The sequence below is a fragment of the Eretmochelys imbricata genome, chromosome 18 (genome assembly GCF_965152235.1).
Source record: "Eretmochelys imbricata isolate rEreImb1 chromosome 18, rEreImb1.hap1, whole genome shotgun sequence".
Taxonomy (NCBI): domain Eukaryota; kingdom Metazoa; phylum Chordata; order Testudines; family Cheloniidae; genus Eretmochelys; species Eretmochelys imbricata.
The window spans coordinates 16,314,398-16,329,352 of record NC_135589.1 but is presented as its reverse complement, the minus strand read 5'-3'; the positions used below and the strand labels follow the sequence as shown (position 1 = coordinate 16,329,352).

The following is a 14,955-nucleotide window of genomic DNA, read 5'->3' as shown; positions in this document are numbered from 1 at the left end:
TCCTGCAGTAGAGAGTATTAAACTTCAGACAAAATTTTGCTTTAGCAGCACTGCTATCTCCCACTGGCAAAGCCAGTCACAAATATCAATTACTGCGCAAGCTGTTTGCATCAAGTTACCTGGAGCAGCTTTGACTGGAGTTCCTTGTAGAGCATGGTAAGAGATTTTCAAAGTCTTTCCCTTCATTTATTTTTGTAATATTAAAAAGAACATTTGGATGACAGTGCTTTGCTTTTTCAACATACATAAGAACATCACAGGAAGATGCTCCTCTTAACAGTATTTTAATTCACTCAGCTGCTTGTGAACAAAATGATTCAATTATCTTGTTGCTTCTGCATTGAACATAGGGTCAGCTGTCAACTTTAACAGTACAGAACACTGATAGGGGGTTAGAACTTAAAAGTAGGCCCAAGAGGTTAAAACAAGCATGATATTTAAGTAGTTAACCACATATGCATACACTGCTGTGAACAATAGCTGAGGAGCTTCTGTATGCCCTAGGGGTCTCTTAGAAAGCGCTTTCTACCTGAGGGATGTTCTTCCTCTTAATAACTTTCACAATGTTCAGCAAATAATGGGACAACAGGGAGGTGCTTGGTTATTCCCATTTTATAGATGGGCAGAGCTTCAATCATAAGCCAATGTCCTGCAAAGCAACTGGTATTAGAACTAGCCCTCTGCGTCCCAGTCCGCCTCGATAGCAGTTAAAATAAAGGATACCTGAGAAGGCTGCAGATGATGGAATGACTCAGTCAAGTATCCGGTATACCAAACCATACTGGTGCAGGTCCATTGGTTCGGATAATTTGTCAAATATTTCATACAATGTCACCACTTTCCAAACAAAGGATTTTTTTTGGTACTGCTTAGTAAGTAACATTGAAGTTGAAATATTGCCTGACACCCTTTAGCAGATGTGCCTGTGTTGTGTATAAATAGGACTTCAGTTTTTAGAGCTGAGGGGGGAAAAACTTCTTGTCTGCTGAGCCCACCCTTGCCCATTAACAGACTTTTGGAGAGGGGTAGGGGCTGTAACGGACTGTGGTCTCCTAGGAAGTGGACTGACACCACCAACAAATTCAATTCATAATCCCTGCCCTAAAGAGTATGCGTATACAGCACCTGAATACTCCTCCTCAGAGTCCAGGTGGATAACTTACTGACCTTGTTTTAAAAAGACAATTCATTCAATTGCTGTGTTGGTGGTCTCACTGCTGGCTTGCTTTTACAAGGATAGTCATTGAATTTTCTGTCACAGATGGTGTAAACCTTGGATCTGGATCTGAACTTGAGGCCAAGCCGCCATGGCTTGCTGGAAGAAGTGAAGTAGTACAGGATGGGGTTCAGGCAGCAGTTGAAACTGACCAGGGCCAAAGTGACCCGGCGCATTTTGTAAATTAAGTTAGTAAACCGGCAGCTTTGGATGAGCTGGACCCTCATCAGGAAGTGGAGTAGGTGAGTGAGATGATACGGAAGGAAGCATAGGATGCAGATGAGCAGGATGAGGTAAATGGTCCTCAAGGCCTTCTTCTTGTGAATGCTGTGTCTGGTGTGGTTGATCCGCTTGGCGATGAGAGGGTAGCTGATGAGGATGACGGCAAACGGGATGACAAAGCCAAACAGCAAGGCACAGACATTGTAGGGCAACATGCGATGGGTCCAGCTGGTCAGCGAGAAGTTCTCAAAGCAGGCAGTCTTGTTCCCTGTGCCCTTGTTGTGAAGGGGCCCCCCAAGGATAAGTGGGATCGTGATGCTTGCAGCAGTGAGCCAAAAGCTGGTGACCACTGTCATGTAGTGGGTGACTTTAATCCGGATGTAGGTGAAGGGGTGCAGCACGGCAATGTAACGATCCATGCAAATGCAGGTGAAGAAGGCAATGCTGAGGTAGATGTTGATGTAGTACAAGGTCCCAGTGATCCTACAAGCCATGTCTCCAAAGATCCAATTGTTCTGGTTCAGGTGGTAATGGATTTTAAAGGGCAATATACACACGAACAAGGTATCTGCTACAGCTAGGTTGATGAGGTAGATGGAGTGCGAGGTGTGCTTGACATTGCAGGTCAAAAGGTAGAGAGCTAAGATGTTTTCTAGCAGTCCCAGGACAAAGACAATGCTGTAGATGACAGTGAAGAGATGGTACTGGAAGTCTGCTTCAACTAGTGTTGCATTAGAGTGTCCCCTGGCCAAGGTACACGAAGTGTTTTCCATGCTTTCTGTTGCAGGAGAACAAGTTCTGTGGGGATAGCCTAGATCAGTCTCTTCTTTCCAAAGATGAGCACGTCCAAAGCTCCAGGAGCTCTCTGTGAGAACTCAAGTTGTTACATCACCCAGTTCTGGTTAAAAATGTAGCTAAAGCTTCTACGCTCAGTAAGCCTAATAAGATAAAAATAAGCATTAGTGTGGTCAGGAAAGACCTTTCTGTCAAGTTACAATCAAAAATATCCCCTAAAACAGGAGACTGGTTGAGATTCAGCAGCCGCAGCCCCCAACTCGTTTACATTTAACAGGCAGCTGGAGGAGACCAGTTACAGGAGCAAGCCAAGCCCCAGTTCTCAGAGATTAGGCATCTAAATTTAGGAGTGGTTGTGTGAATTTGAGCATTGAACTGGGCCTAGCAGACCTGACTTCTGTTTCAGGCAAGTCATTTTACCTCTCTATACCTGTTGCCCCTCCTACCCTTTGTCTTAGACTGCAAGCTCTTCAGGGCAGGGGCTGTTTCTTGTGATGTATCTGTACAAAGCCGAGCACACATGGGCTTGGATGTCAGCTGGGGCCTGTAGCTGCTACTGTAATACAAATAACCTCTTGAAACAATTGGGATACCACCTCGCCATGGAGTGAGGTTTCATGCAGTGTTTGTAAAGTGCTTTGAGATCCTCTGGTGGGAGGCCCTAGTAAAGTAGATGCTACTATTCATTATACATTAAAGGGGCACAGTCAGTCCCCTCACTTGTCCTGTTGTTACAAGAAGCACCAAAGATTGTTATAACAGATTAGAGAGGTGGGGGGAAATAGTTTCACTTTGGCACGACGGGGTGAACAGCAAGTCTGACTACACAATCTGTTGGTGTGGGTCTTTCAGATAACAGAGTGGGGGAAAGGGAAATAACTGCAAAACCACACTGTGGCAGAACATTTCACCAGAGCAGGATCTAAACACCCAGTGACAACTCTATGATTTGACCCTGTCCCTGACAAGGACAACCAAGAAATTGCAGCAGGCCTAAAACAAATGTACTGATTCATGCACACAGACAAGGAGGTTGCAATGGTCTTGGAGCTATCTTAAATTTAATTCTCCATCTGAGGAACAGCCAGGGTGATGTGTGAGTGGAGAGGATACTAGTAAATGAAGTGAGCAGTGGGGTTTTGAATAGGTTGTAGACTTTGTCTAAAGGAAATAGGAGGAAAGAGAGAGTAATTTTACAGCCCACTAACCGAATGACAGACAGAGCAGACTGAGTAAGTCCGTAAGAAGCAGAGGTAGCATCATGCAGGAAAATATAAGTTTTTTCCCCCATAAGTGTCATTTTTAGATATTTAACTGACAACACCAACCCACTCAAGTTAAAGGAAAATCTCAAAAACTCTCACTTCTCAAGCAGTCTGGGGCTGAGAAATGACTAGCCGAGGCACAAAATCTACATGCCCAGCATTACCACAATGAAAACAGTGACTAATATTCTAGTTGTCTGCTGTGAGTACAATCTTGCACAGCTGTGCTAAAGCCACCATCTAAGTAGACATCAGAAACCAGGTCTGCCCCACTGAAAGAGGACATTGAGAAGTCATTAAGTTCAGAACTGGTAAGATGAGTAACTCAGTTTAGATGTTCCACTCCCTTAAAGTGAACCTGCTTTGGATTAATTATAGCAAAATGAGGATCAGAGAGGGAAGAAATAACACTGAAGACATTCCATCATCAGCTCTTTACGAAACAAACAATTTAGCATCACAATACACATCGGAAGTAAATAAATCAAAGTGTCTTCATTATACACAAGCGGGTAGAGGTAGCAGCGAAACTCTCCCCGTCAGTTCCCCAGGTACGGTCAACTTCTCCCTATTATAAATCAACTAAATTGTTTACTGATGGTTCTCCTATTACCCTACAGCCCCCATTCTGCTAGTAAATCAGCTTGCAGGACCAGTGCCTACATCCCTTTAAAAACCCCAATTCTTTCTGCCCTATTTATCAGCACCCATTTTACTACTTGCATTTCAGCTTGGATAATGAAAAACACCATTGTGAGTTTCACTTGCCAAGCTCTCCCTGGTGCAAAAGTTCTGGTTTGCAAACCTGGTAGTGAAGAGGAAAAGGTCTGTTGGATTGGAAAAGAAGTTTCCATTGTTAGTAATGTAAACATTTCTGCTAGTCACAGGATAAACCCTTGTTTTTACAAAATTCAAATTTCAGGTCAAACTGTGATTTGACAGCATCCCTTTTAAAGCACCAGAAATGCATTCCCAATGTCAGAGTGCAATGTCCAATGCAGATTACATCCAAGTAGAAGGATGTAACAGCATAACAAGATATTTAAAGCAATAAATAAATAAAAAATTAGCATATAAGATGGTAGGTTATTTTCAAACATTTACCATGGGTGTTGCAAAACTAACTCAGCCTGATAATTTGGAGAGGGGCTTTCCAGCTTGTATTAAGATGGTGGCATTCCTTTAAAAAAATCCAGACGCTAAACCAAGGATCATGCTGATTAGATGTTTTTACTTTAGAAGTGCTTGTATAAGGCGGTAGCTTCTGAACGTAGAACTGACCAACTAACACCAGATCCTCTAGCTAGTTAAGTTGGGTCGTTCAGCTATTGGACAGACAGATGATGAGAGGGTTTTAGTTTTACCCAAGTTGAGAAACAAGATGGCAGCTGTGGGGGTGGGGGGTTGGTAAAAACATCTGTAGAGAGGCTGTAATTTTAGAGCCTGCACTTGTGGCCGGATTGATGGACAGCCAGAGAGCCTGGCCTGCCAATTGCCCTCGTCTTGCACCACGCGGCGTCTCATGACAAATCAAGAAAGGGAAGTGAAAGAAACAAAAACTCACCCACCATCCCCAGGCCATTTTATCTCACGCGAAAAATGCAACGAACACACTGGATCCTGTGAAGACTCTTCACAAAGCAGAGGCTTGATGCTGAGCTCTCCTGTCTGAAGTGAAGCACCAGAATAAAGTCACATTGCAAAGCATACAGCAAAAACCTCCCACCTTGCTCTGCAGAGAGAAACCACAGGAAGTGCAGAGGTAGGCCAAGAGTTGCAGTTCATACTCTGAATCGGCGGGTAGGTGAACAGAACGTTGCCCAGCATGTGTCACGCGAAACTACAATGAGATGAGTTTCAGTTTTGCCAGCTCGTGAAAGGCAGTCTTTCCGTGCACCAGCTCGTGAAAGGCACAGTCCCATGTTAGTTCACAACTGCGACAGGCACCTGAGCTACTACACAGCCCTAGGTCTCTCCTTAGCAGAGAATGCGAATGCTTCCAAACCATGGGCTAGTACTTGACTTTAGCCTGAGCCTAAATCAGATTCATTCCACTTGTGATTTTTTCTGTATTTTAACCAATGCTTTTCTTGGTAAGGAGAAATGGCAATGATGTGGGAAGGTTTAGGCCACTGGTCAACTCCTTTCCAGGGAAACAGTTGCCTAAATTTGATCTATAGCATCAGATTTCCTGTGTGTCTGTATCTATGTGGCACTCAGATACCCAGGTGAGTCCAAAGCAACATGACAGCTGGTCCCTTAACTGTTCTGCAATATGTCCAGTCTCTAGGATAATGACAGGGTGAGCCCAAAGCTATACAAGCAGATGCAGTCAGCACCACCCCTACTGAGACCCCGACGTTAACCTTCCCGACTGTGTGGCATTTTCCGGGGCTCCTTGGAATTGCCAGTGGTTGTTACTGTTAGTGCTAAGAATGCAGCTCCCAACTCACCCGTGTGTAACTGGGATTAGAAAGTGAGTAGGAACCAACCCGCTAGGCACGAAGGGAGAGAATAAAGTGGAAAATTCTTACCTCTCCTTCAGCGGGTGGAAGAAGTGGTTCTACTGATAAACCGTAAGGGGATGAAATACTTCATTTTGCCATCACAAACTCACAACCCTGCTGTCAAAGAGTTAATGCACATTGTACAGTCTCGCAACTAAGTATTAAATGGGATTTTTCATTTGTCTGAATAGGTTACTGGCTATCTAGTATCCCCCCAGTAACAAAAAGCACCCTCTTACCTTGAGGAGCAGACTGTAGGGCTCTGAACACCAGCTCTGCAGCCAAGGAGATAGCTTATCACAGGGTCTTAGAGTTCAGTCTCATTTCCTGTATATCACAAGCCACCACCACCACCCAGCAACCAAAAGGAAACCAAATATTACAGCCCTCGGGAACCTAGACTTTGTGCCACAGGCAGAGAATGGGAGGGACTAAGATGCACCGATGCGCAGAGTCGCTGCAAATGCCGGGGAAATGAGTAAGTGAGATAGACCCTGATAATCTTGGCAGGTCACCTGCATCCACACACTGCAGAGGAAGGAGGGGGGAAAAACCACCCCCCCCCCAGTCACTGACAATCTGACCCTCTCTCTGGCCAGTTGCACCGGTCCTTCTCAATAACTGCAACACTGGCACATAAGGAGGAAGGGCTAATTAATAAAGTTGACATTAGGCACTTTCTTTGTGCACTAAGGATGATTTTTGCAGCAGGACCCGGCCACGCACTAGTGTTTCACTGAGCGATACGTTTGCTTTCGTTTGGGAAGAACCACAAGACACTGAAGTTTGCACCAACCAAGCCATAAGACACCACAAAGCTTTAAAAGAGAGAAAGCAAAAGGCAGAACAAGATGATGTTATATAAGAATAACTCTTGTTTCAGTCTCTCTGCCAAAAACTTTTGCCACCAAAATGAACTGTTGCATAATATGCGCAGCAAAACAGGCCAGCCTCCAGCACACCTCGGTCTGACTTTTAGCTCTCAGTGAAGTCAATGCTCAACCGCCTGCAGCATGGGCCTTTGCAAACAGAGTCCCACTCAAGGACGGCTGGTGTTTCGGTGCCATTCACAAGCCAGGCCAATTAACACACAATATGATGCTGATTGTATCAGACCTAGTCATAAAATAGGCTAAACTTAAGGTTTAAGTGTCACAAAAAATGATCCTGATTTAAAAAAAAAAAAAAAAGGCACCCGTGTTCTCCATCCCGACATGCTCCTGTGTTGATTCACGTGTGCTTTGTGCACTGATAAGAGCAGAAAACAATCCGCAGCACCAGCTCGCATGCTGAAGTGATCCAAGAGCAAGCTGGATTCTGATTTGCCTCTTGTATCATCATCAAATTCAGCTTCCACCGCAATTTTGTCAGCCAGGCAGCTGACAGCAGGAGCTCCCAGCTGCTAGTCCCCAGCCCTCGGCAGCTGGGCTGCCCCGCTGTCGGCCCCGGGCGGCTGGGTCTCCCACTGTCACCACTGCGCATTAATAACTGTAATACACTTGCAGCAAAATGTCAGATTATCAAAAAAATTTGCGAGCATAACATAATACTTGTTCTAGCAAACTTTTCTTAAACAAATAGGTCTTCTCTGGCTTTTCCAAATGACCACAATTAATTACTCTTCCGCAATTTTCCATGTCTTGTCTGCAGCTCAGCTGCGATTATTTGACAATCATCCCGCGATTCAAGTTGGGCCTTCATGATCCATACATAAACGACTGTGTCTCCTGCTGGTCTGCAAGAGGACAGGGATTACTAAAAATAGGGGTAGAGAGGAGACAAAGGTTTGCCTACTGTGGTCTGACCCCATTCTGTCTGTGCCTTGGGGAAGTGACGCCCCTCCCCACACACAGGTCCCTTCCCTGTATGTTGGAGGAGGCAGGGGGCGAGGGGAAGACAGTATGTGAGTGCGCATCCAGTGGAATGACCCAAGTAGCCTAGAATCTGCAAACCAACCGGCTGTCCGTCGCCCAGAGTTACCAATCCTTCCACCCGGGCAGCCTCTAGGCACGTGGACAAATGATGTGGAGATGCCTCTAGCCACAATCAATGGGGTTTATTGAGACCCGGCTGCGTATCAGCATACAAAGCGAGTTCCGGAAATCTCCGCGACACGGCCCCCACCAACCGAGTTCTTTCAGGCACGGCTGCACGTCTCACAGGGCTGCTATTTTGCTGCGTTACCTTCTGTCTCCAAGTCTGCGAGGAGAAAAAGGGAAAACATTGATGTGGAAAGAAAGAAAAACCCAGCCCCACCTGAAAGCACTTAAGTTTCTGTGTTTCTTCATTTCCTGCCTGGGCTCCGTCCCCACACACGTGGGCAGATGGCTGGGTGGCTCGGCAGCCAGTGCTTCTTGGGAGAAGTGCCATTAGAACGGGCCAAAACCGACAAGCTGCAGCGTTTTCAAGGCCCGCCCAAGAGCTCTGCTTTGTCTCCAGGCGGGTTGTGTTGTTCTTTGTTCCCCGAGTCCTGCTCTGGCACCTCCAAGAAAAATCAAAGGAGGCCTCCTCTGCTGCTGTGGGGATTGAAACCTAACCCCAGTTTAACAGAGCCTTGGGGAGCCTTGACAGCTTTAGCAAGCCCTGGCTGCAACGGAGCGGGCCAGGGAGGGCCGGTGGGGCTAGCTGAGATGGACGCTCTGTGTTTGTTAAGGATCCTTCATTACCAGTTCACCCGAGCCCTGGGTGAATTGCTGGCTAATGAGGAGAGGAAGATTCTACAATGAGCTGCAGGGAGAAGCAGCAGCTCACAGGGAGGACACTCCAGGGAGATGGGGGCCCCAGAGAGAGCCAGTAAAAAGTGAACCACTGAAGTCCGTTTGTCCCCACCCCACCTGTAGAAGTAAACTGAGTTTAGTTTATTCATTGCAGCTGCCATGTGCCTGGGGACAGCTTGGGGGTCTACGCAGCATCACCAGTTACACAAGCTGCTCCATATCGCCACCCTCCATCATTTGTGCCCTCAACCCTGACCTGGCCAGCTAGGGCACAGCGCTGTGTAGCTGTCAGGATACCTGGGTTCTACTCCAGTGCTTCTGCCACGGAGCCCATGTGACTTTGAGTGAGTCAGTTTTGCCTCTCCGTGCCTCAGTCTCCCCATCCTCCGCAATAATACACGTCTTTCTAAAGGGCTGAGAGCACTATGGACGAAGTAGCTCCGTTAGGTACTTGATTATTGTATCATTTCACAATGGTGGCTCGCATTTGTCACTACGGCAAGGCTTGCTTGGCGAGTGAGCTAGGAATTATTTCAATGTCCCCATCCTTCTCTCTTGGAGCGGATCGCTAATCTCATCAGAAGCAAGTACACATGTTTGCGGCAAAGATTTCATGGATTCCCTTTAATGGGACACTAACACAGTGTCGATTAGTGTCCACACGGATTCGATTTAGAAATAAGATAGTCTTTCCCCCATCAAGACATCATCTTATCATATTCTGCCTGCAATAAAATCGCTTTTATTAATATCCTCCCTCCCTACAAGGGATATGAATTTTGGATTGTATGAATTCATAATCTTCTGAGAGAGAGAGAGATTGCCTTTTGGGTGGGGGGGGCGCCGTGCGGGGCGGGGACACTTCCATGAAGCAGTACCTGAAATAAACAGCTTAAAATAGTTACCATGTCTCTGCTCACAGGAACCCCCTGGATTTCCATCTCCTGTTCTGGACAGGTTAAGCAACAGGTCTTATCATTACAGGTTCTGTGCAGTAACAGTCCAGTGAGAGGTGGGAATGAAGATGTGAGCAAATTCTGGATATTTGGCTGGCGCCCACTACCCTTCTCAGCCCGCTGTGAAATATTTAAAGAGGGTAGTAGCTCTATTTGTTACGTGCAAGAGACTAAGAGTCTCGAACCCTGGGTTCTGTTCCTGTCTCTGGGAGGGAAGGGGTCAGGTAGTTAGAGCAGGGGAACAGGTGCCAGAATTATTGGATCCTCAACTTCACTCAGCCACTCATTTGCTCTGTGATCTCGAGCAAGCTGCTGCCCCTCCTTGTGCCACAGTTTCCTCATCAGAACGGCCATAACGCTTACGTGGGTATAACGAGGCTTCATTAGTTCATTTGTACCGACAGAGCACCGTTCATCCAAGAATCTCAATGCCCTTTGCAAACTTTATGATGAATGTTTTACCAGTGGAGGAAACTGACCAGGAAACATGATGTCACATTGCAGCGAGCGCCCATTAGGACATCGGCACTCAGTGGCATGTGGCTATAAATAGCCTGTGAGACGAATAATGGCGCAGACGGTCTTGATTGCAAGGCTGGGGCAGGTTACTGCTGCCTTCAGAGGCAGATCCGACTGCACTGAAGGAGCCTTGCGATGCTCAGTGTTCCCTCTGACGGGAAGTCCATGGATTCACTTACCAGCTTCATCGTACTCCACAGATTTCAGGAAGAGTCCAGCTGCCGGAGCCATGGAGTTTAGTGGATAAGCCAGCGGGTCTCTGATCTCTAATAGTTCCTTTATGCGATAAGGAGCCAGCCTGCCTTGGCCAACTGCTACCAGAGCCCCTGCCATCCTTCGTACCTGAAACGACAGAGAATCCGGCTTAGAAATACCGCCCCACCGTTGCCCTTGCAAAAAGCAGATGTGAAAACCCTCTGCCCGGCACCTGATGCTTTCAGTGTAAACCAGCAGGGCCCAGGGGCATGTAATGTCCCATAACTACCAGGCCAGCGAATTAGGGTATCGAGTGATGCTTCACGCCCTGCAGTTCAAGGCAGCATGCCCGGTCCCTGTCACCCTGGGAGGAGTCCTGCCAACACACACTGGTTGAGAAGAAGTGGCCTGAGAAAATTCCAGCACTGGTGACTGGTAAATTAAGCCCCTTACTCAAAGGAAGGTGAGATAAACCGGCCCCTGCAAGAACGTGTTGTCTCTCTGGGGCCTCTTCTGCAGGTATTTTTAGTGCCACCACTGGCTGGGGGAAGCTCCCATCACTCATCCCAGCTAACCCTGTACCTCTGTCCGGACCCAAAGGGCTGGGCGTCTCCTGAGAGGACCTGAGTGGGAATTAAGGGGGCTCCGGCCCTTGGAGGAGATTCCAAGCTCCGTGGTCTATTCTATGCTGGGCTTCTTTACTGAGATGCCAACCCAGGGGCTCCATCACGGCACAGACCCGCTAGGTGAAACACCCGCGGCTGGCCTGCGTCAGCTGACTTGGGCTCACAGGGCTGTAAAATTTCAGTGGAGACGTTCAGGCTCGAGCCGGAGCCCAGGGTCTGGGACCTCCCCCAGTCACGAGGCCTCGGAGCCCGGGCTGCAGCCTGAGTCCGAACGCCCACACTGCGATTGTGCAGCCCCACAGCCTAGCCTCGCGTGCCCAAGTCAGCAGACGCAGGTCAGCCGTGCGTGCTTTAGTGCGGTGTACACATAACCAAAGAGAACCAGGCCAAGACCAGTCATCCCAAAGAGCCCTGACTCTCTGTCCATACAGACCTGGGCTGGACTTGATATGGCAGCCTGGAGCTTCCACATCTCCCAGAAGCACCCCTTGGCCTTGCTCTTTTAACTCCCAAGGTGTGTCTACCCTCAACGCAAGCCCAGGGTTAGCAGAACGCGAGTCAGCCTGCTCTGGGTTTGTTACCTTAGGGCTTGAGCATCTACACCCATTCGTAACCCCAGGTTAGGAATCGTCGAAACCCAACCTGGGGCTCCAGCATCTACATTGCATTATGCAGGTCCGAGTCCAGCCAGGCGTATCCCAGACTTCCTAGCGCCCTCCCACAATGCGGCCGCTCTAGCCCTTCGTTCACGGCCTGCCCCAAAGATTGTACGCTCTTTGGGGCAGGCCGTGTGGGAAAACTGGACTGTCCACCAAGCATGACCATTCAGAGGACAAAAAGTCAGCCCATGGGACTGTGGGATACTCCCAGAACATGAGTCCAGGGGAGGCTGTGTCTACACTGCAAAGCAATAGGGCTTGAACCCAGGCTTAGAGCCTCCTGGAACAGAGTGATGTGTGTGTACACGGAAGAGGGGTTAGCGGTGAGCCTGAATGCAAACCCTGGGCTTACACGGCCGTGTAGACATGCCCTGAGACCCCGCCTTTCTGACACCCCCTCATGCATGGCCCCTGCTCCCCCAATGCCCTGGTGAGCTCCAGCAGCTGCCCCCATCTCCAGCCTGCAGGGGGCAGGACACTGCGCTGCAGTGATAGGCAGTGGCCCCGGCTGCACTACCGCTGCTGTGATTTGCCGGCTCCATGCGTCTGCCCTGCTCAGTGGTGCCTGGGGACTGCAGGCAGCCGTGACAGCTGCCACCAGTAACACAAATCAGCCCAGCGACCTGCAGTGGCCAAAGGAGGAGGGGTGAAGTGCAGACCAAATTCTTGGGCCCTCTGCATTATATTCTGAGCCCCCCCCCCAACGACACCGAGAGCACTGGGGACGCTGAAACGTTCTGCTACAAGCAACGCTGCCTCTAACTGGAGCGCACGCGTGGGCAGAGAGCGAGCAGAGCGGAGGCGAGGAGCAGCAGTGCCCACACATCCCTCTGCGGTAGGAAACTAACAAGCATGCGACAGAGCTGGGCTTTCAAACTCAAGTTACGCAACCAACCTTGTTTCCAGGCGGGGGAGACTCGGGGGCTCGTTTCTCTCTCAAAAAGCCAAAAACAAGCGAGTCAGATGAGAGGAAATGCCCCCGCAGCCAGCAATCTGACATTTCAAACACCTCCTCCGATCTGCATATCACACCTCCCCCCCGCCACTCGCTGATTTCGTCCACACTGGGAGAACCGGAGAAGTCATACTTAGAACACACCCATCACTTGAGCATCTAGGCTAACAGTTGTCCTTTCCCTCTCTGTCCCTGAGACCGAAGGTGCTGCAGGGCTACCGCTGGTACTTGCAGTCATCAGTGCCTCCTGTCCCGAGCAGCCTCCTACGCCAGAGGCACTGAGCATCTCTGCACGCAGGCTGTGCACGGCCTGCTGCCTGGCTCAGGCGGCAGAAGCCAGCGCCCGCTTGCAGCGGCTGCATTAACACAGGCCTGACAGCCTGACAGCTCTTCCGCACATCTACCAACATGCAGGAGAAGCAAAGCTAAAAACTAGAGCACCAAGGATGCATGTAGGAATGAGGTCTGCCCACAGGATGTGCGGTCGCTCGTTAGGAGAGAGGCTCTGATAGATTGTACGCTCTTTGGGGCAGGACCGTCTTTTTCTTCCGTGTTGGTACACGCTGGGGTCCTGGTCCACGAATGCGGCTCATGGGCACGATGGTAATACAAATCATTAATCAGAATAATCAGGCCCAACACCTCAATTCCCTTAAGCCAGCTGTGATAGGGTATGGGATGGCCTTTGGTTTCCATATGGCTGCTAGGAAGTGAAACCCATTGTTGTGTTTTTCAAGGCACCGACTGCCCAGCAGCTAGTTAGTTACACACAGGAGCTGGACAGCTGTCCCTGCTAGCAAACAAGCAGCAAAACCATCAGCAACAGCCAGGTCCGTGTCCCCTCCAGGCAAGGCAATGGTGGGGCCAGGAGAGTGGGCATCGGCGGGGATCCTGTTCAAAGCACACAGTGCAGCGGGAGAACAGAGATGACGGGATTTCACAGCTCCCACAAGAGGGAATGCCCAAAACGGAGACTGTCCACCCATGGGCACTACCATCGCATCAGCCGGTGTCCCTTCAAGGGCCTTGGGCAGAATCAGGGGGGAGCTGATCCTGTCGGAGGGATGCTCAGTGCTTTCCGAATGTCAGGCCCTTTTAAGGCATCTCAAGGTGGGCACCCCGGAAAGCCCCAGGTTGGCCCGTCCAAAGCACTCTGCTCTGCTCCCACAGGCAGGCCGGCCGGCCCAGAGCACTGCAGAGTGGCTCCCCTCAGGCCGTGGGACATGGCAGTCCCTGCCCCAAAGAACTCACAGTCTAGAAGACAAGCCATAAGAGAGGGACGAAATTAACAAGTAGGTGGTGCAAGGAGCCAGTCAGCAGCCGAGCTCTCCACATGCCCAGGGCCCTAGTATTATCCCAACGCTTCGTTACGAGAATGTGAGCCTGAGCGGGTGGCCATGGGCCATAATCCAAACAGTACAGTCAGCAGGTGCTGCGAGGGCTCCAGACCTCTCAAGGAGAAGGCCCTTTGCTCCTCCTGGCTGCCTTTCCAAGGGCAAAGCTAGCCCAGTAGGGGTCTGGGGGGGGAAGGAAGGCACTGTAGATATGCTAGACGTTGTCTAGCCTTTGCTCAGGGTCCCTGCCCTGCAGGTTGCGGGGAGCGCTGTTCAGCCTCTCACAGGAGGGGACACTTCCATTTTGCTTTTATGCAAAAAGCACACTAAAAAGTTACATGTTCCCTTTTATATTATTGGCAGCCTGTCCTCAGCTGTGTCGCTGTCTCCTCCCCAGCAACCAATCAGCTCCCCCACAGCCTTCCCCCGCATGAACTCAAGGGGAAAATGATTCCCGCATCCATGCCATGAAAAGCTGCCTCACCCCGCCTTCTGTGCTTGCTACTGCCTCTGCTCTCTCTCTTAGCCATCTCAGCAGAAGAGTTTAAATATCTTGCCTCCCTTCACCCCCAAGAATCAGAGCAGGACAAACGGAGGTTTCACACACAAACTCTAATGCAAGTAGCCAAGTGTGTACAGGATTTTTGTACAAACCCTTAAAAACCAAGGTCCGGTCTGGCTATGAAAGACCCTAGGACATCTGTCACAAGAGCACGGTTTGCCCTGGTGTCTTCCCGCTCACTGTCACACACGGTGTTCTCTAGCTGCTCCCTGCCAACCCAGAGGTGGCTGCATTGCAGATCACAGGGCTGCTGGCTGTGTGTACATAGTTAGGGGAGCATTTGGGGATGAAAACTGCTAGAGAAACTGGAATTCTATCACAGTTAATAACTTTGCATCAGGAATTTCCAGCCATTGGGATCCTCCTTTTTTTGGTGACCTATAAAAGTGGCAATAAAATTATGCTTGCACCCTATTTATTTATTTAG

At 49.2% G+C, this 14,955-nt stretch overlaps 2 protein-coding genes across 12 annotated transcripts in view; both read right to left on the bottom strand.

Annotated features, from left to right (window-relative positions):
- Window positions 1-52: 52 nt before the first annotated feature.
- LOC144276905 (lysophosphatidic acid receptor 6-like) lies at window positions 53-7,903 on the bottom strand. Of its 8 annotated transcripts, none has more exons than XM_077837340.1 (4): window positions 6,245-7,903; window positions 6,033-6,122; window positions 5,063-5,166; window positions 53-2,376 (listed from the first exon to the last, which is right to left on the bottom strand). In XM_077837340.1, exon 4 carries the CDS (start codon window positions 2,209-2,211, stop codon window positions 1,174-1,176), a length of 1,038 nt encoding a protein of 345 aa, XP_077693466.1. In that variant the 5' UTR covers window positions 2,212-2,376; window positions 5,063-5,166; window positions 6,033-6,122; window positions 6,245-7,903; the 3' UTR covers window positions 53-1,173. The 8 variants fall into 8 exon arrangements, with proteins under 8 accessions (XP_077693466.1, XP_077693467.1, XP_077693461.1 ...); XM_077837341.1 differs by having other exon boundaries at window positions 6,033-6,119; XM_077837335.1 differs by having other exon boundaries at window positions 6,033-7,903.
- Window positions 7,904-8,046: 143 nt separating this feature from the next.
- The window catches only part of PUSL1 (pseudouridine synthase like 1), a 66,014-nt gene continuing 59,105 nt past the window's right edge, over window positions 8,047-14,955 (bottom strand). For all 4 annotated transcript variants that reach the window (XM_077837348.1, XM_077837346.1, XM_077837345.1 and 1 more), the window contains exons 7-8: window positions 10,377-10,539; window positions 8,047-8,204 (exon numbers count right to left, since the gene is read on the bottom strand). In XM_077837348.1, coding sequence (XP_077693474.1) covers window positions 8,173-8,204; window positions 10,377-10,539 — 195 coding nt within the window. In that variant the 3' untranslated portion in view covers window positions 8,047-8,172. The remainder of the gene's footprint in view (window positions 8,205-10,376; window positions 10,540-14,955) is intronic.